The sequence below is a fragment of the Lissotriton vulgaris genome, chromosome 8 (assembly GCF_964263255.1).
Source record: "Lissotriton vulgaris chromosome 8, aLisVul1.2, whole genome shotgun sequence".
NCBI lineage: Eukaryota > Metazoa > Chordata > Amphibia > Caudata > Salamandridae > Lissotriton > Lissotriton vulgaris.
In genome coordinates, this window is record NC_141696.1 from 575,487,184 (window position 1) to 575,509,096 (window position 21,913).

Genomic DNA, 21,913 nt, shown 5'->3' on the forward strand with positions numbered 1-21,913 from the left:
GCCATTCTTCAAGAGAAACCTATCCCTGTTTCAGAGGAGGCCCTTCTAGCAGCCAGGGCTGCACAAATTGGATACACCTAGAACATACCATTACAACACATTCTTCTCTCAAGGCCAAAATGGATGACATTGCTATGTCGGACTCCTACACAGTGACCAAAAGTGAATAGCGGAGTGTGTCATACAAACCATGGCAGGGATGTCGCACAGGCAATGGGTCTGCCACACTTTGCTCTCCCTTCCCAGTGGGGTCTACCCTGACAGCAAACTCTTCCTCTTCTGAGTGGGCCTCTTATGTACCCCCTTTTCATTGATGGGCAGTGCTACTCATCATCTACTGAAATGTATGATCTCTGTTACCCAGTTTGGGTGGCTAGCCATTTTCCTGCTGCCCAGTTTAGTTCTACCTCCCTCCCCTAGTTCAACCCCCCTTTGGTTGATTACAAATGTTTTGTGTTCATGTTTTTCATAATTCTGTCTGCACCACAGTTTGCTGATCATGGGGCATAATTTATCAGCCACCCATTCCTATTTGGAATCTATTTCCCTACCTGCTTTACATGGACTCACTACAAGCTACCTCCTACTCGTCAAAATCATAAGATATTTGGAGGATGCATTCTGGTAGCAGATGTCAAAAGACTTACTCATTTCAAGTATTCAGGGTAGCCCTTATAGCATTCCTGCAGGAAACTCACTTAGCAGCTTCAGAGGGCTCCAGACTACAAAAGCACTGGTGTAGCCAGGTCTTTGCTACTAGTTACTCTACTGTTAGCGAGAGGGGCCCTAATTTGGATCCGAGCGGGTACAGGTTGGTGGGTGTCCATTTACAATGGAATCCACTCTCCTTGACCCTGAGGGCAGATATATTTTGTTTGAGGGCACACTAGATGGGATCCCACTCGTCCCATGCAGCATATATGCTCTAAACCCTGATCAACCTGCATTCCTGGGTAGGCTATAAGAATGCTTGGGAAAATGGACCCATCTTTCTTTAATACCATGCTAGACACATCTCTTTGTTGTTCACATCCACCTCTGTTTCATGCCCCGATGGTGGTATGTTGTCATGTATGTTGTCATATATTGACATCCGTCACGAACACAAGCCTGTAGTCGGACTTTATTCTTATTGATCTCTCCGACACTATCTTTTGTGCACCTTGACAGAATCCTATGCTTGACTCTGCTCTGGATTCTCTTTATCAGACTACCTGGGCTGATCCATATGAGACCATAGTCCCTTTACAACATGCCTGACATGGGGTAAACCCCTTCCATCAATTCCTTCCTTGGGTTATTATTTTAGAGGGGGGGAAGCCCCACTCAAATAATAAACGCAATCTGTGTCCGGGTGAGCTACAAAAGTCACTAAATTAACCTGTGCTTCATCCTCTGGTAGCTTGGCATGAAAGCGGTCAGGCTTCATTTAGAGGCAACATGGAAATCACACCGTGACTTTGTTTGTACCTGTGTTGCTGCCTGCCAATTCGACATCACTGTTCCTTTGCGGGTGAGCTAGTCTGTCTGACGCACCTCTTGCCATCCGCGAACTGCACGCTGCCCAACTACAACACCCAGAGGGCTGCGCGGTCTCGCGTGAGGTGCTCAGCAGTAGCCCTGACCCCCGGGACCTTTAAATCGAGAGCGGGCCCCCGCGCCCGGGACGCCTTGGAAATAACACTGTGACTTTGTTTGCACCTGTGTTGCTGCCTGCCAATTCGACATCACTGGAGCTCCAACTGTTCCTTTGCAGGTGAGCTAGTATGTCTGACGCGCCTCTTGCCATCCGCGGACCGCGCGCTGCCCAACTACAACACCCAGAGGGCAGCGCGGTCTCGCGTGATGTGCTCAGCCGTAGCCCCGCCCCCTGGGACCTTTAAATCGAGCACAGGCCCCGCGCGGCGGGACACGCGCGGGCAAAGCCCGGGCGAAGGGCAGGCCTTCCTTGCCCGTCTCTTGCCGGAAGAGGCTAGGCTGGGCCCACTCCCTTGGTCTATAATTTTGACTCATACTGTGCCTTTTCTATTCCCCCCCCCCATTTTGTTCCTTTCTTCCCGAGCAACCCCTCAAACACTGGTATTGAGGGAAGTCTGTATTGAACAATGGGTAAAAGGAAACTAGCAAGCCCTGGGGGAATTAGGCGTAATACTGACACACAACAGACTCTTCTGAGCTATCTAACCGGAGCGGTCGATGTGTTAGATAAGCAGATCCATTCAGTAGAAGAGTCTATAGCGGGGTCATCACCCGGTTTAACCCAGGACCTACCCCCTAGCGAAGAATCATCAACCTCTCCATATTTAGGGAGGAAGGTATCCACCATTGAAAATGGTTGTATTCAATCACTCACTGATGATGATCAGTTTATCGGTAGCGAGTCTCCTACCCAACCCCCTCAAAAAAAAAACTAAGAATAAACCGAGACAAACCGCTGCTAGCAGCAATAACATCCATAACGGAGTGGGCCCAGTTGTTATCCACCCTCCTCCCAGCATGTCTAAACAACAGAAAATTGTTCCATCTAAGAGGAGACATGCACCCCAGCCTAAAATACAATCACAAAAGAGAGGCAACCGCCCGGGCACTGCTACCACCCAGTCCCACTCCGAGATACAGAAACTAACAGCTCTAGTGGAAAGACTTGATTCATATATAAGAGTCAGGCTAGATCAGACAACCACCAGATTGACCAATGTAGAAAACATCCTACTGACTAAGCCTAGCTCAGTGAACCAATTTATAAGCACTGAACCAGGCCCAAATATGACTCCAATCATTCAGCCAGGGAATCAAAATATTCGTGTAAATGAAGGGTCAAGAAGAAAAAAGGCACCCCCTTTGGTTACCCCCTGGAAAAAAAGATGCAAAATACTCAGGCCGGCAGAGGGGCTTTGCAAACATCACCAAGGCACACTAACACACCCACTAACCTACCTCCACAGGTAATAACATCACGTACACTAGTCCCTGCTTCCCCTCAATATTCAACCCAAAATCATCCTACCATCTTCCTCTGGGCAGAACAGAGGGCCGTAGACCCCCACTTGGACCTTCCACCTTAAGCTACCCCCTATGTCATCATTTTAGGAACGTACCCCCAACCAATCCCCTAGTGTGGAAAGATGGACAGCCCTTAAGAACAAGTCGCTCCATTGGCTGAGTAGTAGGGCTGGATTACACACCCACCTCTTCCAAGACTTTAAGATGGTCAGGCGAGTCCAATGGGTGGGTGCAAGGGAAAAGGTTATGTCGGGGGACTGTGTAGTGATGACATTTGGCTCCCCCCGATTGGTAAAGGAAGTTCTGAATATAGGGCGGAACCACATGGCTAATAACGCAGGGATTAACATCCTGCCGCTGGGTTTTTTCTACCCTCCACAAAATTTAAAATTTCCCCCCTTACATATGAGAAACCCCCATACAGCTCCGTGGCCCCCACAGCCGATTTCCACGTATAACAGATTTAGTGCCCTATCCGGTCTGGATGACAATGAGTGACTGGACCTGGCGGTGTCAGGGTCAGCATCTGTGCGTGCTATGGAGATATTAACTAGACAGGACCCTGCAAACCTTGGGCTCACACAAGTAGCTTCATCACCAGATATCACTAGCATTCAATCTATAAATGGTGGGGCTCCAAAAACAGCAACCCACGACTTAGGTGACCTGACTAGAAAACGTATTACAAAAATACCAACTGCACCTTTAACGCCATACAGGGAACTCTCCACGCAGAAAAGACTCTCATCTCCAAAGACAAAAGGTTCAAACTGGACATAGTCTTCTGGAACGTAGCAGGTTTGCGCTCCAAAATTGCTAATGAAAATTGGTTGTCATTAGTGATGAAACACAACATTATAGGATTGCAGGAAACCTGGCTCCGTACCCCTGTTCACCTAGTAGGATACAAAACCTACTTTTCGGCGGCTATTCAATCCACCGCCGGAAGGTCAAAAGGGGACCTAATAATGTACATATCAAACGTTCTACCTGTAGAAAAAATTGAGGTTGCGGTGTTAGAAAATGACTATCAGGTACTTTTGATGTTTGTCAATACGGTGTCCGTTTACTTCATGATAAAGTTTTATAATAATGTAAATTCAATCGATTTAATTGACATTTTAAATAAGGTTTCATTTTTAATACAAGGGTTAAGTTTGAATCACTCTGACAAATCGCTAGTAACGATATGGGGTGGTGATTTTAATTTGACATTATGCAAAGAAAGCAACACAAACATCTGCGGAAGTGGAGAAGTGTGGCTCACGGTATAGAGCAGGCAGACCCGGAAGCTGAGGTCAGACCCGGGACCAGGGTTCAATTCCCGACGCGGCAGGGTCTTGAGCTCAAATGTCCACGGACTCGATAATTCTCGCTTCGGTGCCTGCTCTAATCATTGGTTCTCACTCTGCAACTCTGGGCATTAAGCTTGCTTAATCTCCACAACGGCCCCCTGCGGCGGGATGCCTGGCTTGCACCTTGGGGATGCCCTGTAGGGGCTATCTCACAGGGAAAAAGCCAGGACGGGTTCCCAAGGCAAGCGCCGGGAAACCTCCGGGTAGCTGTGCGCTCAATAAATGCAATAATAATAATAATAATAAAGGATGAGGCAGGGAACACCCCAACACATTTTGCACACACGAGTGTAGGAGATCGAATGAATGAACGTATGCTCTCCATGGATGTGGGGTTTGCAAATGAATTAGTCAATCCTCCAGTTCCCTTTGCCCAACCTTCAGTGGGAGAGGACTAACGAGCATAATTGATTTTATACTCCTCTCCCACTCCAGCTCATCAATACTGTCAAACTTCGAGACAATTATTAGTCCTGTAAGCAACCACTTTCCCAATAGTATGACTGTAAGCGGTCCCTCATCTTCGGCAGATGTAGACTATTGGAGTCATTTGGATCAACGCTATTTGAACATCGACAGGCTTATTGGCTCCCTAAAATGGGGCAAAGTAGACCAAGAGCTAGTTACGGCCAACGTAGTAAAGAGAGGTTTGTCCTCCGTCGATGTCTGCTTAGATCCAAATTCCACTTCCGAACAAATACTCCTAAGCTATATGACCATCACTAAAATCATTAAAGAAGAACTAACTCACGAAAGGAAAATGAAAGGGACTCCTAGGAAAGGATGGTTTAATTCCGAGTGCACAAAATCTCACAAGGAACTAAAACTGGCATTGAACAGGGAAGAAAGGGATAGGAACAAAATTGCTATACTGAGGAAAGCTTATAATGCTGCACTAAAAAATCGTAAATCCCAGATCAAAAATATTCTGTAGAACCAACTGCATGAAAGTTGCCATATGAAGGGCATGACCACTTTTTGGAGAACCGTTAAATCTCCATTTTTTTCTTGAGGCTAATGAATCTCCAAAATTGTATGTAGCAATAGATGCCTGTACTTGGGTACATCACGTCACGGAAATGTTCAAACAAGTAGAGGATGATGTATCGGCCCAAGGGGAGGTTGTACCCCAAACAAACTATCCCATACAGCTAGCGTTCGATCACAAGGAGGTAACTTTTGCCCTGAAACATCAAAATCAGGCAAAGGCCCATGACCCGATGGGGTTCCCATAGACCTCTTTAAATATAAACCAGATCTATGGTCCCCAATTTTATTTAGAGTTCTGGAAGCAGCCAGGAAAGTTGGTCTGGTTGATTCCTGGTCCACATCAATTCTGGTCCCAATTTTCAAAAAAGGCGATCGCCATAGTCCCACCTGTTACAGATCCATATTGTTACTAGACTCCCTTGGTAAAATCGCTGGACGAATCCTTTTAGATTGCCTGCAGGATTGGGCTAGCGATAATACCATAATATCTGATCTCCAATACGGGTTCCGAGAGGGTCTGGGCACAGTGGACCAGGCATTAAACCTTTCACTTCTTATGGGGAAGTATGTCTCAGCAAAAAAAGGGTTTCTGTACATGGTTTATGTCGACCTGACAGCAGCCTTCGACTGCGTCGGTCATTTCAAACTGTGGTCTACTTTATTGGTTATTGGGGTGGATCTCCCGCTGGTGAATTGTTTGAGGGAACTTTAGTCGGAGGCAACCGCAAGAGTGAGGTATGGAATAGAGGGGGAACTCACTGAGCCCTTTCGGATAGAGAGGGGGGTCAGACAAGGGTGTGTTCTGGCCCCCTTCCTATTCACACTATATACAAATGGGCTGGAAGTGGAGATGGTGAAGGGAAGTCAGGACCTGCCAACAATACGTCGTCGGCCAATTCCAGTGCTACTTTATGCCGACGACGCCGTAATTCTGGCGAGAACCCCTGTCCAGCTCCAGCGGTCATTAGACAAATACTGCAATTTTATGAACTCCCTGAACCTCAAAATAAACATAAAAAAGACATATGCCATGCATGCTGGTCCCAGACCTAAAAAAAACTAGAGACATTTTTGTTAATAACAGCATTCTAGAGTGCACGACTACATATCCCTATTTAGGGATTTTAATAGATCATAAGCTCAAATGGACAGCGGCCATGCAGGCAAAGAAACTACAGTTCCTGAGGGCCACTTCTGCACTGGTGGCATTTGCGCAGAAGCTAGGAAAGAGGCCACCACAGGAAATGCTAAAAATCTACCAGGCAAAGTGCATCAGTGTTGCTAGCTATGGTTCTGGGTTGTGGGGGTACACAAATATAGATGTCCTACAGAGAGTGGAAAATTCCTTTTTGCGCTATCTACTTGCAGTCCCACAAATCATGACTACATACGGCTGCCACGTAGAATTAGGGCTGGATCATATCTCTGATATCTTAGAGATCCAACCGATTATGCTATGGAGGCGCATCTGGACCACACAGCAGTGTGACCTGACGCGTAGTCTCATCCAGGAATGTATGGTACTGGATAACAGGGCGAAAATAGGATGGTTGGCATATGTAGGGTCCTTTTTGGAGGATTTATGTCTGCAGAGATACTTTACAGACCCATCTACCATCTCTGAAGTGCCAAGGAAAGAATTGAAAAAACTGTGCCTTTCCCATCTAGGTGAGCTACGACTCTTTCAAGAAATAGGGAAGCCCTCAGTACAACACTTGCTAGCAATGCAAACCACTCTCTCCATGCAGCCCTACTTGATGTTTAACTTGAACCAGTACGAAATGTTCCTGTTAACAAGATTTAGATTTGATAGTTTTCATAGGTTGATTTCCTTTCCCCAGCAAAATGATTGGACAAGTAACCTAGTACCCTGCCCGTGTGACTCTACGGCCCCACAATCTTCAATTCATATATTACTGTTTTGTAGATATTACGAAATTCCACGCAAACGTTGGATCGTTCCCATTTTAAAAACTATGAGACTTCGAACCTGCCGCCCTGCTTTCCTAGTGCTTCAATTTTTAGATAATGAACTACATGCAAAATCTGTAGCCTGTTTTTTGAAATTTTGTGTAAACCACTGTGGTAATCTTAACCTTAATTGATTGTTGGTATTATGTATGTATTGGAATGTTATTTTATAATTGCTTTTTTTTTAAACACGTTTTTATCTGTGCTTTTATGGTTTTCTACGAATTATGGAAACCGAATAAAGATGGTTTTGATTTGATTTGAGGCAACATGTTAAAACTATTTATGAAGCACACAAACTGTAATAATGTAAAAACACAACACAAGTAAAATTCCAAAACAAATTAATAAAATAGAGTACATTTTAATAAGTAAATGGCACCAAAACGGCAAAAATCCAATCAGTAAAGCAAAGGTAATCATTTTTAACGTTTTTAAGTAAAAATAGTGCCAAGATGCACACGGCTACTAGTGGCTATCTGATCGTGCTTGACCGCAGGAAAGTCAAAAGTGCAGGCCAGCCGGGATTGTGCCAGAGTCTTATCCAGGGACCAGGTTACTCCAGCTGAAGAGTTCCCTTCTCAAGTTTGGCGTAAAGGGTGCCGTCTGCGTTGGCAGGGGTCGCGATAAGGAGTTTGTTGGCACGAGGAGCACGTTGAGCGTCCTGGTCGGTTGTTGCTGTTGGTTTGAGAAGGAAAATGCCTACTATCCAAAAGTCCATCACCACCCCCCTTTTCTCAATCATTACTATCCAAAAGTGGCATTTTCAAAACTAACTCAAAATCTGATTTTACCTCTAAAGAGGATTTTAAATTACAATTCATTTGAGTGGAAACATAATTTCTGGACGTGGTACCAATTTGAACTTGGCACTTATTAGGTGCAACAGCCACCCAGTGTTAGGCTATGGGAGACGGAGGCCTTACAACAGTGAAAAACAACTTTAATTTTTCACTGACGGAGCTTCTAAAACGTAAACACATATGCCCCACTTTTTCAAATACAATGCACCCTACAAGTAGGGAAAGTAAATGCTTAGTCCTGGCATAAGGTTTATTTTGCCAGGTCGAAATGGCAGTTTAAAACTGCACTACAAGCTGAAGTCACAGGCCTGAGACATGATTCACAAGGCTACTTCAGTGGGTGGCATAATGAATGCTACTGTCCACTAGTAGTATTTAATTAACAGGCATTGGGTACATGTAGTACTATTTACTAGGGACTTTCAAACAGCTTAAATGTACCAATCATGTGTAGGCCAAAATATTTCCATGTTTTAGGGAGAGTACCCAAGCACTTAACCACAGGTTAGCTGAGGGAAAGTGCACACCGTCCCAACTAAAACCGGTTCAGCAAAGGAAGGCAACATTCTGGGGTCTCCCATCAGAGAGGGTCTGGTTCAATAATGTGGCATACACTTCTTGGGTCGACGTAGAGGATATCAAACCCAGCAGGTCCCTAGCTTGTTTTTCTACACAGGATGTGACTCGGGCCAGTTCCCGAGCTGAACGAACGTTGTTTTTTATGCAGCAGGAGATACTTGCAGCCCTCTTTAATTCTCATCAGCACCTCTGCATGAATGGCTCCAGAAACTCCCAGGCTTGAAAATCTGTGTTTCTTGCTGCTCTCCCTCTACTTCACCCCCGATCTTCTGCATGGCATTGAGGATCCCATAACACCATAGGCAGTCAGAGAGACCATTCACCTGCTCACAGCTAGTAGGATAGCATGTACGGATGGCATCCCACCTAGACTTATATGTATGCAGATTTCATATCTCCCAAGCTAGCCATCTCAGATGAAGTGGGACTAAATGAGAGCTTACTCTCCAATCACTCAGAGAAACCTTCTTAAACCCTCTCTTCAAGCAGGGGCATCCATCTGATGATCCATCCTCAGGCTTATTGCCATTCTCAATTCTGACTACAAAATCCTTGGGAAAGTCTTGGCTTCCTGTATCCTACAGGTTGTACACCAATTGATTCACCCCATCCAGAACGTGTTCACTCCCCACAGGAGTACTTCTACAAACCCATAATACCTTTATAGGCTCCTTTTGGCCACCCCTTCGACCTGGCCCTGGTGCGACTTGCTGAGCTTGGACATCAAGAAGACCTTTTACGTTCTACGATGATAGTACTTGTTTGCGGACCTACAGCGATTTGAATTTGGAGGCTGTGCCATGCTCCTCAAACAACTTGTATTCACTCCTCCTGTGGCACAGTTACGTACAGATAAATTAATTTATCTTCCGTTTGTGGTCCGTAGTGGGACTCTGCTTTTTCCATGGATCCAGTAGCAGTGAGGCTTTGAGTTGAGGGCACAATCTAGGACATCTCAGGAGTGGATGGGACACACACCATCTCCTTATACGCAAATGATCTCCTTATCTATCTCAGAGTCCTCCGGGGAGATCATTATTTCCGTATTGCTCAGATCTTTGAAGACTTTGCTGCCATTCCTAGTCAAAGGTTAAACTGTCAGAAATCTTATGTCTTCTCCCCCTCAGCCCCAACCTCTTGGAGAGATCTGTAGACTTGTGTGGTAGACCTCTCCAATGGTACAGAACTACTTTCCGCTACCTAGGTAATGGGATTTACCACTTAGACTGGGACTTCCTTTTTTGCCAATTTGGCCACAACTCTCCTCAGTAAATTCTTCAGTGAGCTTGACAAGGGTCGCCCGTGCCCATTTATGCTTCCCTGGTGGAGGCCAGGTGCCTCGGGCCTATGACCATGAGCTTGATTTTCTCTCTGCTCTCGTCCCATTCAACTGGCTGAAGGAGCACTCCACAGGTGTCTGTTTCTATTGCTTTGCTCTGCCTAATGTACCCTTCACAACTGCCGGTCCATTTCGGACACTTGACCGGAGCCCCACACATGTATTCAGTCCTTTTTTTTTTTTTTACCATAGGTCAAGGAAGCGGGCACATCACTTTGTTTTACAAGCCCCCCTCTCCCACACCTGTACTGCACATTCACCTCTGATCTGGTGGGCATAAGTCAAAATGGTTGTCTGCTTGAAGGAATAGTCAAACACCCTAGCATACCCACACTTGATCTCCCGTAATTCAGACTCATTCTGTATTACATCCTGCATCAAGACTACCTCTCTGCAGCAGCCATTGTTAAGCACTTTCTAATAGAAAACACCATTTACTCTGGCTGCTCTGCCTACATTGGAGACTTCCAGTACAATTTATGGGCATTCCCTTCATTGTTAGATTACTGGCCACAGTACTAGAAGTGGCTTCTTTCTTCACTGCAAAGCCAGTTCCTCGTGACAGGAAGGCAGTGGCCACTATCATTAAATGGGCAAAGGCCAAGAGCAGAGCCCTACATAGGGAAAAATGCAGAGGCCTACTTAGGTGCTCCATAGCGGGGGACTAAGGTACTGTCCTCAAAATGTCCTCCAAGGCTGGCCTATTGCCTCCGTAGTTCCTCTCATTCAAATGGTTTTGTCATGCAGCACCCTTCTGCCCCAAAATCTCCTCCATTGTTAGGTGGACACTCCACCCCTCACCAACTATGTTGTTAGTCTCTCAACTAAGCAAATTCTTCCTGCACCTAGCCCCCTTCCCTCAGCCCCTACTTCTCCAGCCCAGCAAAATCCATTTTGATTAAGGATTCCTCCCACTACCCCCCCCCCTAATAATACCTTTCCCAGTTCACCCAATAAGAGGCGATCTCAGTCAATGACCTGTTTATAAAAAATCGCAGTCTATTTGTCCCTGACGCAAACAGTTACAGTATACTTTTTCATGACTCCAGCAATGAACATGAACTCTATACTTACCTGATCACCTTTCCTATCATATGAATTATGTTCTGATGAGACCTAGCCTAATCTCATCTATTCCATAGTTGGTATACTATTGTGAACATTGAAGTTGTTGCTTATCCATGTTTTGTTCATTTTATGCACGAGCAGACTTGCGGGGCACCTTAGGAAACCTCCTAGGGTTGCATCACTAGAGTAGGACCATGCGGCCTGCCCATTTACTGCCCTACAGGGTGAGGTTGTAATTTCTTTTTTTTTTCTTTCTTTTTTTCTTATTTATTTCTCCACTGTGTAGTACTGAACACTTAGGTCCTGAAGAATTGCCATGACTACAAGAAACATGTTGACCTGACCTGAGGGTTGTAGATATTTTGCTGTGAGCCTTCCCAATATATATCTCCCCTCCCACCCTTTTAGCCAAGGGAGCCAACCACGCCAATAAAGTTCATTGTGGACTGACTCACCTTTTTTAACCCACCTTCACTTCACGACTACACTTTCTCTTTCCCTCTCACACGCATGCACCATATGACTGGAACAAAAGATCTCCGATAAAGAGCCCCTTCACGGGTGCCCGTCAGACATTGCAGCACCAGTCTGACGAGGAGCAGAACCCATATGATGAAGCATGACACCTAGCTTGCTGGGTGTGTGAGGGTTTTAGTTCCAAAAAAGGAATTCTCCCCCCCTTTTATGTCCTCTACGTCGCACACATACACTGTCCTTTACATTTCCATTGGGGAACTTTGTACCCTTCTTCTGTCACCAGTTGTTCGGACTTGTACACTGGACCCTGTTAAATAAAGTACGCCCACGGTTCCCCCCTTTTGTTGATATATTAACGATATAATTTTATGCAAATACCATGAAAGTTTGTTTTTAGAAAAATCAAAAAGTTGCACTGATTTTAAAAGCAAACCAACTTTAAACTCACGATGCAAAGAGGGCAACCTTAAAGCTTCCTTAAAGTGTATTTTAAACTGAAAAATGGCAGGTGAGAAGCATAGAGAAAAAAATCCAGCATTGTTTTAGAAGCTGACTATTTCATCCCAGAGGGCAAAGCTTGTGACAGTTAAATAGCAATTAATCTTCCAGGTGTGCTGTTTGGACACAGGTTTTAGGTTTTCTGTTAATGAAGACGTTTTGATTTTGCTAATAATATAGTTGTAAATACGTGTAGGGGTCCTCAGCCAGCCAGCCTTCATGCATTGGTCTTTTATTCAGGGGCATAGCCGGATGCCCGACAGTGCGGGTGAGCCCCAGTCCTCTGGGGGCCTCTTAGGACCTCCATTATTTGCAGTTAGCTGCTGCTTGTACAAAGCTTCAGCGATCTTCATAATACTGACCTCAGTGATGTACCTCTCTCTCTCTAACCAACCTGCAAAATCATCTTGCAAGTTGTAAAACAGACCTCACCTGGGAGTGGATGTTCCCCCCTTTTTCAAGGTTTCATGAGGGCTTCTATAGCTAGTCCTCAAGTCTACCCCTTTTCACTTCCTACCTTGGAAGCCCTTCCCCTCCTTCTGTTCACATATTGCCCCTCAGAATGAGAGGCAGTAACTGGCGAAGACACAAGTACTGTATTATGCTGGCACTGTCCTCACACGCGAGTTATCAAGAACTTTTGAGGGCGCATTTGATCCCAAGTATGCACCTTCCCGTGTGTTTACTTTTGGTGGCAGTGCATCACTGTGCTGGAGGTTGCTTTTGTAGCATTACCCTTCGTTTCCCCAGAGTCTATGAACTGAATTGGAGTTATAGCAGAGAGTGACAAAGGGGTTGAAAGGTGTTTGGCTGCCTGGGAGGGGTGGCTGAACATCTCGATTGCCTTGCCACTTAAGGTAGGCAGAGGAAGCGCTCTTTGGTTACATATGTCCATGTGTACGTTTTTCGGGGTTTTTTTTATGACCTTATGCACAGGCACTTTTTCTTAGCGCTCTGTTGCACATCTTTGGAGTAAACTTTATGTGTAATAATTGTTTGTATATTGCATATTCTAAATAGTTTAATTTTGTTTTTCATTTGATTGTACTGTTTTTGTGTGTTGTAAATGTTTACACTCTTCCCTCTGCTGGCTTTACATTCTCCCTATTTTTGTTGTTTGGGGTGGAAGGCAAAGTTGTGCTGCCGTAGGATGTGTTAATTGAGTTAACGTATCCGAATGAAATGTGTGGACCAACTGTTGTGTCTTAATTAATTGTACAGCGCAAGCCGGTTTCTCTTCCTTCTCCTTCCTCTCAAGCATGGACCAAGTACAAATAATTACATCTTGATTATGGTCTGTGATTGAGGTACTATCTGTGTTGCGTCTTTTTTTTAAATGTATTTATAAAGTTTTCTTCCCATCATGTTTCTTTGTGTTATATCTTCCCTCCCATCTCTCACTCCTTCATCCTCCCATTGTCTGTTACCTCTTTTTTCCCAGCCCAGTGTCTGTGTTGCCCCCACACTTACCTGCTTAGAAATATAAGAGTTGTAATGTGGACAATGCTGGTATCTTCCTGGCACTTTATTTTTACCTTCCTGTCTACTAGCACTTTTAACAAACAAAAAAAACGATATATTGCATTTCTAAAAAATAAATTAGGCATGCTTCATGACGGCCACTCTGTACTACCAAATGGCTAATCCAAAAGCTCTCAAAAAGGCCATACTTATTGGCTTTACTGCTGCTTGTTTTTATTGCATAAACAGTGCCTTAAGGAGTATAAGGCAGCTATCGCGGAGGGAAAAGGAAAATACTATTCAAAGATCACAGGGTTCCTGAACTCTTCTAGGGATCTTTTTCAAATAATTAACTCCCTCATCTCTCCTCATGTGGCAGACCCCTCTGAATGCGGACGACACTCAAATTATGGTCTCCATATCTCATAACATCAGGGACTCTGCCCTTAATTTCGGGCTTTGCATGCAGGCTGTTTTCTCCTGGCTGGATGAAAACTATATGAAACTAAACGGAGACAAGACTGAGGTTCTGCTCTTTGGTAGTAATCAGGACATCTGGTCTACTGACTGGTGGCCTGCCAGCCTAGGTGCCTGCCCTGGTCAGTTTCTCATGGAAAGAATTTAGGTGTAATTGTTGACAACTCTCCCTCAATGGAACGCCAGGTTAGTAGGACCATTTCCACCTGTCTTGGCATCATTAGGGTCCTTCGAAAAATTGCTCACTTTCTTTCCTTTGAAGCATGCAAGCAGGCTGTGGTAGCACTGGTAACGTCCAGACTAGACTATTGTAATGCCCTATATCTGGGCATTAACAAGGGTCTTGTGCAACATTTGCAGTTGGTGCAGAGGGCTGTGGCTAGACTGGTGATGAATCTTCCAAAATGTCATCCTGTCACAGCCGCCATTAGGTCACTGCACTGGTTGCCTCTTGATCAAAGGATCCTTTTCAAGTCCCTCTGCCTGACTCATAAGGCCTATTATGGCTTAGGTCCTGAGGGCATCAAGTCGATGTTTCAGCGATATGTCCCTAGCAGACCTCTTCGCTCCTCTAATAAAAACCTGCTAGCACTTCCCAAGTTTAGAAAATCCAGGTGGAGAGGTAGAGCCTTCTCGCTGACTGCGGCTAGGCTGTGGAATATCCTTCCGGAAGAGCTTTCTGGTCAACCTTCTCACTCCATCTTCCGACAAATCTTAAAACCCTGGCTTTTCTCACATACTTCAGTATGAGCGTGCTGTCTAGTCCGCTGTCTCCTTTTAGCCTGCTTTAGCGCCTTGACGCCCTTGGGCTTAGTTCGTGCTTTATAAGTCCAATACTTACTTACTTACTTACTTTTTAGCTATCCGACAGTTATTACAATGTCTTCTTCAGAGTCAAAGCAAATCCAGCCTCTCCATGAATATTTAGAAGGACCAGGGAGGTTATCGCCGGCATGAAGGTGACTTAATGAGTCTTTGGAGCCAAGTTTGTAAAGCATGGTGTAATGTAGCCCATTTATCTTCGAAGTAGTTTGGAAATTGCATTTTTCTTGCTAATGGAACCACTTCAGAAAGATTCTCAAAATACTGAGTAGGTGGTCCAGTTCTAGTTCAAGGAAACCAAAAAGATTGCTGCCCCACTAGGTTCTAGCATGGTGTATTGATTAGACCATCGGTATGGCTGTTCCTCCTCCAGAATTTCCAGAGTAGTGTGCCCAGATGCTTTAATGAAGTAGGTACAACATTTTAGACGATAGTCTTTGTGTGACAATAAACAGAACAATTTCACTGGTGCTTGTCCCCAATCCATTCTTGTTATAACCTCCTTGACCGGATTACAGAAGAGTTTCTGAATAAGACTAGCTTAATCTCTTACTGATCAAAAGGAATTTTCCACTAGTGGAGTATTGTGGAGAAGTGTGGCTCACTGGTTAGAGCAGGCAGACACTGAAGCAGAGGTCAGACCCGGGACCAGGGTTCAATTCCCGACGCGGCAGGGTCTTGAGCCCAAATGTCCATGGACTCGATAATTCTCGCTTTGGTGCCTGACCTAATCATGGGTTCACACTCTGCAACTCTGGGCATTAAGCTTGCTTAATCTCCACAACGCCCCCCCCCCCCCCCCCCGCGCGGCGGGATGCCTGGCTTTCACCTTGGGGATGCCCTGTAGGGGCTATCTCACAGGGAAAAGCCACGACGGGTTCCCAAGGCAAGCGCGGAGATACCCCTTCGGGGGCCGATTCAGGCGCTATATAAGAAACATAATAATAATAACACAGCAGTGGCGGCTAGCTTAAAAAATGGTGCGGCGCGAAGGACCTTGACTCATCATAAGTGAAGAGCTGGAGTACGACTGCTATGGCACTTCTCTGTTCCACAAGCGGTAAAAGGAAGGACTTCCTTCCTGCTTGTGGAATGGAACTCTGACCAATCCTCGAGCTGCTTTCCTGCTGTGAAAGCAGCTCCAGTATTGGTGGGAGCAGACTCACCTAGCACTCATTTTGAGGCTGGGGCCTGTGGCAGCAGTCCCCAAGCTGCTTCACAACCTTTGAATTGCTGGGTCTACAGTGCACATGTTGGGCTGGCCATTGCAAGTTCGGCCAGCCAATCCGACGTGCTCTGTAGATCAGTGCTGACATCTTGCCTTTGCAGGATTCAGCCCGGCCCCCACCCTCGCGCTGTTGACCCTTCGAGCCAGTGCATTGGCAAATTACTAAAATGGCATTGAAATGCCATTTTATTTATTTGTGTTTGCCTGCTGCATTTGCAGCAGGCAGGCAACGCTCCTCTGCTCCTTAGGAGCCACCCCTGGGACAGAGCATTGCCACTTCCCCTTCTCCCTCTCACCTCCACTCCCCCCCACCCATTGATCTGGCCCATTTCTGAATCTTGTTTGATTAAAATATTGTTGCAATATTCTTTGTTTCTGCCTTAACCTCTCCACAGCTCGTGGAAAATAATTATGCTCCACGTTCACTATCTCCGTTTCTTTTTCAGTGGATTAAGATTGTCTTTATTGTTATAGAGAGATATTGATTTCTTTATGCCCTTGTTATGTTTTAGTGGCTTATTAATGTAGTCCTAATGTGTGTCATTTATATTGTTTAGACATATATCTTTTTTTAATTTCTCAACAGTTTGAATTTTTGTTGTTGTTTATTGCTTACCCCTTTTTCTTCTACTGGGTTAAACATTGACTTTGGCCATCCTACTCAGTGAATACCCTTTGGCTGATCGGTGTTGTGAATACATAAGTTTGGGTGTTACAGTAACTTACAAATCATTTTCAGATGTCTTTACTTTATCTTCCACTCCATCCTGGCCAGTGACACCCTCAAGAAGTGTATACGCAACGTTCAATGTTCTATTTGTAAAGCATCCATTTATAATGTTTATTTTTTTTATTAAGTCACACAATTCATATTTTCGTTTTTCTGGTCGATGGCTATTGTGTTTTTGTTTTTTTGATCCTAGTGGTTTTTTTCTTACCCAATAAATATAGTTTGTGTGAGCTCTTGCTAGGTGTTCTGTTTATAACCTGTCTATTTTTTTTCTCCCATAGGTCTATGATCGCGTCTCTGGAGAAGTGGTATTACCCATGAATGAAAGACTGAACAGATATATCACTCATTGTGGTTCAGTCACTGGCTACATATTTGCTCTTTTCACCGTGCTCAGCTTTGTTTTTCTTGTATTTCTGAACTGGATGACTCCAGATTCCAACATTGATCGAGCTGTGGACGCCACAGGTCCCAAAGGACCATGGGCTCAACAGTATTCTAGTGAAAGAAGTAGAAAAAAAGACCGGCCTTGAAATATTTAAATTGTTTACTGTGGAACTCGAGACCTTCACAACTCACGTCATCTACTTCTGTTGTTTACACCATACATTGTAACTTAGAATAATGATTTTAGTAGGAGCATGTGCATAATATTTTGGTACATTACTTACATGGGTGTTGCAGCAAAATGCTGAAAGCCTCTAATGAGTGTGAGTACTTGGACATTCTACCTCAAGTTAGGATTGTGACATGGTAGCTTTAGGAAAATTGTAAAACCTATGCAACTTTTTTTAATTTGAAAGCTGCCGTGAACAGTCTTGGGGGATTGTGGAAGAATGAGCTGCCTACGTTTTAAATCTTCATAGATTTTTTTTTTTTTTTAATTGTGTTGCTGTTCCTTGAAAAAATGTGTTCTGTCATACATCAGGTGCATACTGTATTTTAAGCCAACTATGCTTGTCTCCCACTCATTTTGGTGTAGAATATTTTGTAAAAATATTATTCTTTTGTGTTTTGTAATCCGTGTCAACGTTTGAGTGAGTAAATGCAACTAAAGGAGGATGTATAGAGCATGGAAGAAGAACCACTATAGTGTTTATGTAGGACCGTACATTTGGTTTGTTTAATGGGCATATAGTGCGCCCTGTGCACACTTGGGTCCCAGCACTACTGCATTACTGATGGCAATAAAACCGTGGATCAAAAGCCGCTTTTTTTGTGGTAGGCAATGACAGAGTGAGTACGACATCCTAAAAGGGTGTTTGGGAGAATATTGTGGAGTAGAGTTCCTAGCACAAGCAAAGTTTGAAAAAATACAGCCTCACAGGATCTACAACTAAAGTCAGAGGCACAAATCTTTAAAACTGTCTCCCAATGTTTCTGTCCCCTAGCCCAGCGCTGGGTGCAGCTCACAGCCATGTTTGCTTCACTGACTCCTCTTTAACTTCTATGATGTCACCATGGACCTCCAGTAACCCATAAAGGTGGAGTAATGACACATCATGTTGCACCTCATTTAAGCAGTTAGAGAAAATTGTGTATTTTCTTTTTTCTCTCTCAAGAGGCCTTCTTCAAGTTTGAGCTTTCTGCTCCGCTGCTTCAAAAGTTTTAATAGGAAGTTTTTCCAAAGGAAAACCAATGCAATCCGGCAGTACTGTCACCTGTTTTTTTGTCGGATTTAAAACCCGGAAATGCACTGCCTCACTTCAATCTTATTGTGACTCCATATTAACAGCGGACTGCACATGTGTGCTGCCTATTTCGCCTAAGGGTAAGCTTCCCAGTAATCGATAGTATGTGGAAAAATACATTAGTCCCCAGACAGATGGTTTTATTTGTAATGTGTACGGTTATAATAGATATGTTTTACACTGAAATATAAATAACGTTTACATATATTTATTTTGATTTTATATAATGTTTATCAGCCGATCACTCATAGTGCAGTGCAAAATGTTGGGAAAATGGGTAAAGCCTGAGAGCAAGCAGGACTTTCGCTCTGAAAATGGAGGACTAGATGAGGTTGGTGGCCTATTTCCGCTGCCACGTATTTAGTTATATTTATTCTTAGACTTAACCCCATCCCCCCCCCCCCCCCCCCCCCCACACACACACACATTGGCTGCAATCTGTTTGCTCTTTCCCGTGTTTACGAAGCTGCAAGAATGGTACAGAAAAGCCCCATGATATGTAAAAACGATACTAAAACACACTAGTGTTCGTGGCTTGGGTATCATCTGTTTTAAGGAAATGTGACTTTAGACTTTTCTTACCCCACCTATCCTCTTCATATGTCAGAAATGTGCTGGATTTTCATTTTTGACAGATGACCTCAGACCCTTCTAGTTTGCTCTTAGAAGCAGTGAATACTTCTCCCTCTGCTTGTATGCCAGATAGCACACCTGGATCTCGTCATTTAAGGGGTCTTTGCACTTCCTACGTGTCCCTTTTATGAAGTCCAAAATGGTCGGCCTTGATATTTTGAGTGAATGTGTGCCATGTATTGCTTTTAACCCGCTTACTTGATGTTGAAATTGCACTGAAAAGTTATTCCAGAGCATCTAAGAAAAGTGTTGCAAGTCGCAGAGCCAACAATGTAAAGTGTGAGACCGACCACAGTCCATGCTGACAATATCCTGTCACTGTGATTTGATGTTTTTGCGATTGTATTTCAGAATATCGAGAACAAAAATATCGTCTGGCAAGTAATAACTAAAAAAGTCACTTCATTGCGTATCCATTTTCAATTCACTCCACTGGGGTGCCAATTTTGTAAACCATATTTAGAACACAATATTTTTGCCAGACGATATTTAGTTTGTGATGTTCTGGTACCATAATGTTTATGCAGTACATGTGTATCGTAAACAAGTTTTCATAGTACGGAGCTGTGAGTTTTGAATTATTTACAGAGAATATATGATAATGGTTGCATTAATGCTTATAAGTAATCGGAATTCTTATTAATTGTAATTTGTTGCCTTCATATTATATAGTCCAAACACATCCGTTATTCATTGGTTTGGCAGAACTGTAACTCGCTGATTTTATTACCAATATGAACAACCAATATGCACAATATTAATACTTATTCCCATTAAAGTGGAGTAACCTTTTGTTCTCTATCGCAGTATTATTGATATCATATGTGTTCTTATGATTGGTCTGTTAAATTACCATTCCCATTTTGCTTCCACCAATCACAGCACACAGGATAGGGCAATTTATCAGCCCACTGCAGTCCTTGGCATTCCTAACTATGAGTGGCATTTTGCTCATGCTCGTTTGAACGTGACTCCAAAAATACTATACTTCAGTGCCAGCGCTCGTTGCCAATCTTGCCATTTGTTTACTTAATTATTGGCATTGTTTGCAATGTTTTTATTTATGTTGATATTTTTTATAGCGCAGCATTACCAAGTAGCTTGCTACTCTTCAAAGCACACTGTGTCTTGCATAGTCATTGGTGCTAGTGTGATCAGCTTAGGATGTTTTTTCTCATACTTTATTATTCGTTCACCACCCCCAAGATGGCTGTCTACCGCCTTGAAATAATTAACCAGTGATTAAGTATGTCAGAAATCATTTAAAGACTGCTGTGTGCACACAAAAGGGTGGCCATCTTTAAATACTTTTTGTATACTTTATCATCCTGGAGTAGTGTGGCTCAATGGTTAGAGCGGCAGACCCTGATGCAGAGGACTAGGGTTCAATTCCCCGCCTCGGCGGGGCTTGGGCTCAAAATTCCACGGACCTGATAATTCTCGCCTCGGTGCCTATTCCAATCATGAAGTCCCACTCTGCAACTCTGGGCAATAGCTTGCTTAATCTCAACAACGGCCCCCACAACGCTAAGGATGCCTGGCATCCACCTTGGGGGTGCCCAGGAGTGGACGCCTCACAGGGAAAGCCAGGATGGGTTCCACAGCGGTATTCGTACAAACGCTTTGAGACCCTTGCGGGTGAGTAGTGCGCTATACAAGTATCAATTTACATGTATTTACATTTACATCCTTTACCCTTTCACTATGGCTTGCCTATTGCTTCTAAACATACTAGCCATCTTGGAACAATAAAGAATTGCAGAATATGCAACACATTCTACAATGGCCTCCCATGCATGTACGACTGCTATATATGAATGTTTTGTTTGCCATGCTTGATCGTGGCTGCCCTCGTCTAAGTAAGCATTGGCCGAAGCCAAGAGCTGCACAGGAGGAAATTACAAGCCAGACTTATTGGCTTTGCCATTTTTTTTTGTAGACTGTTAAAGATGTTGCAGCTGAGTTTTTGAGTTGAAAGTAGGTGGGCATGTGAAATCTAGTTGTTAAATGCATCTCAGGATAAAAATGAGGTAAAATGACACTTAAAGCGAGAATATTGCCTGGTGTGTTGACATGTTCCTCTGCAACAGAGTGAGGACAGCGGGTGAGGAGGACGAAACTCCAGAGGACTGGAGTGAAGAGTGGTGGTCGCCTCCGGAGGTGTAAACACTCCGCCGGCACTCAGGAGAGTTGCGGCTTCTGCGGTACATGTCCGGGAAGGGGGGGGGGGGGGGGGGAGATGGAGAGGAAGGTCTGGGCTGAAATAAAGAGTCGGTGGGACATAGAGGAAAACCAGGGCTGTGAACGCAACTAACGCGTGATCGGCAGTACTCCACGAAGGTCACAACTCTTTTCTTTCATTATTTCTTTTGTTTGTTTGTGTGGCCCGTAGAGGTTTGTTGCACCTCCATTTGTTTTGAGCCTGGTGCCTGGCCTGATTTAAAAAAAAACATTTTTAGTCCATGATATCCATACTATGTACAGTACAATTACCAGTGATGGTACCAGAAAACGGGAATTAGCTGTCACGAAACAACCAGGACTGACTCTGCACAGTTCCACTTAATTTCATTGGACAAATTAAAAGTATTTTACACAATAACCTCAATTCCATCACCAAACAAAAGGAGCACAAAAATAAATTCATCTCAATTACAATTAATAATTTAACAAGCTAAAACATTTTAAAAATCTTTAAAACAGGATTAAATATATTCACAAAGACGTTCATACAATTTTTCCGATGATAAAAAATAAAAGCTTTCGGGGATTCCACTTTTTAGAGGAT

The 21,913-nt window shown here is 44.0% G+C and overlaps 1 protein-coding gene across 1 annotated transcript in view; it reads left to right on the plus strand.

The window, feature by feature from the left end:
• The window catches only part of PIGA (phosphatidylinositol glycan anchor biosynthesis class A), a 153,746-nt gene extending 133,829 nt beyond the window's left edge, over nucleotides 1–19,917 (plus strand). Inside the window, exon 6 of the mRNA XM_086934414.1 lies at nucleotides 17,083–19,917. Within this exon, the coding sequence (XP_086790540.1) occupies nucleotides 17,083–17,334 (252 nt within the window). The 3' untranslated portion in view covers nucleotides 17,335–19,917. The remainder of the gene's footprint in view (nucleotides 1–17,082) is intronic.
• Nucleotides 19,918–21,913: the final 1,996 nt, after the last annotated feature.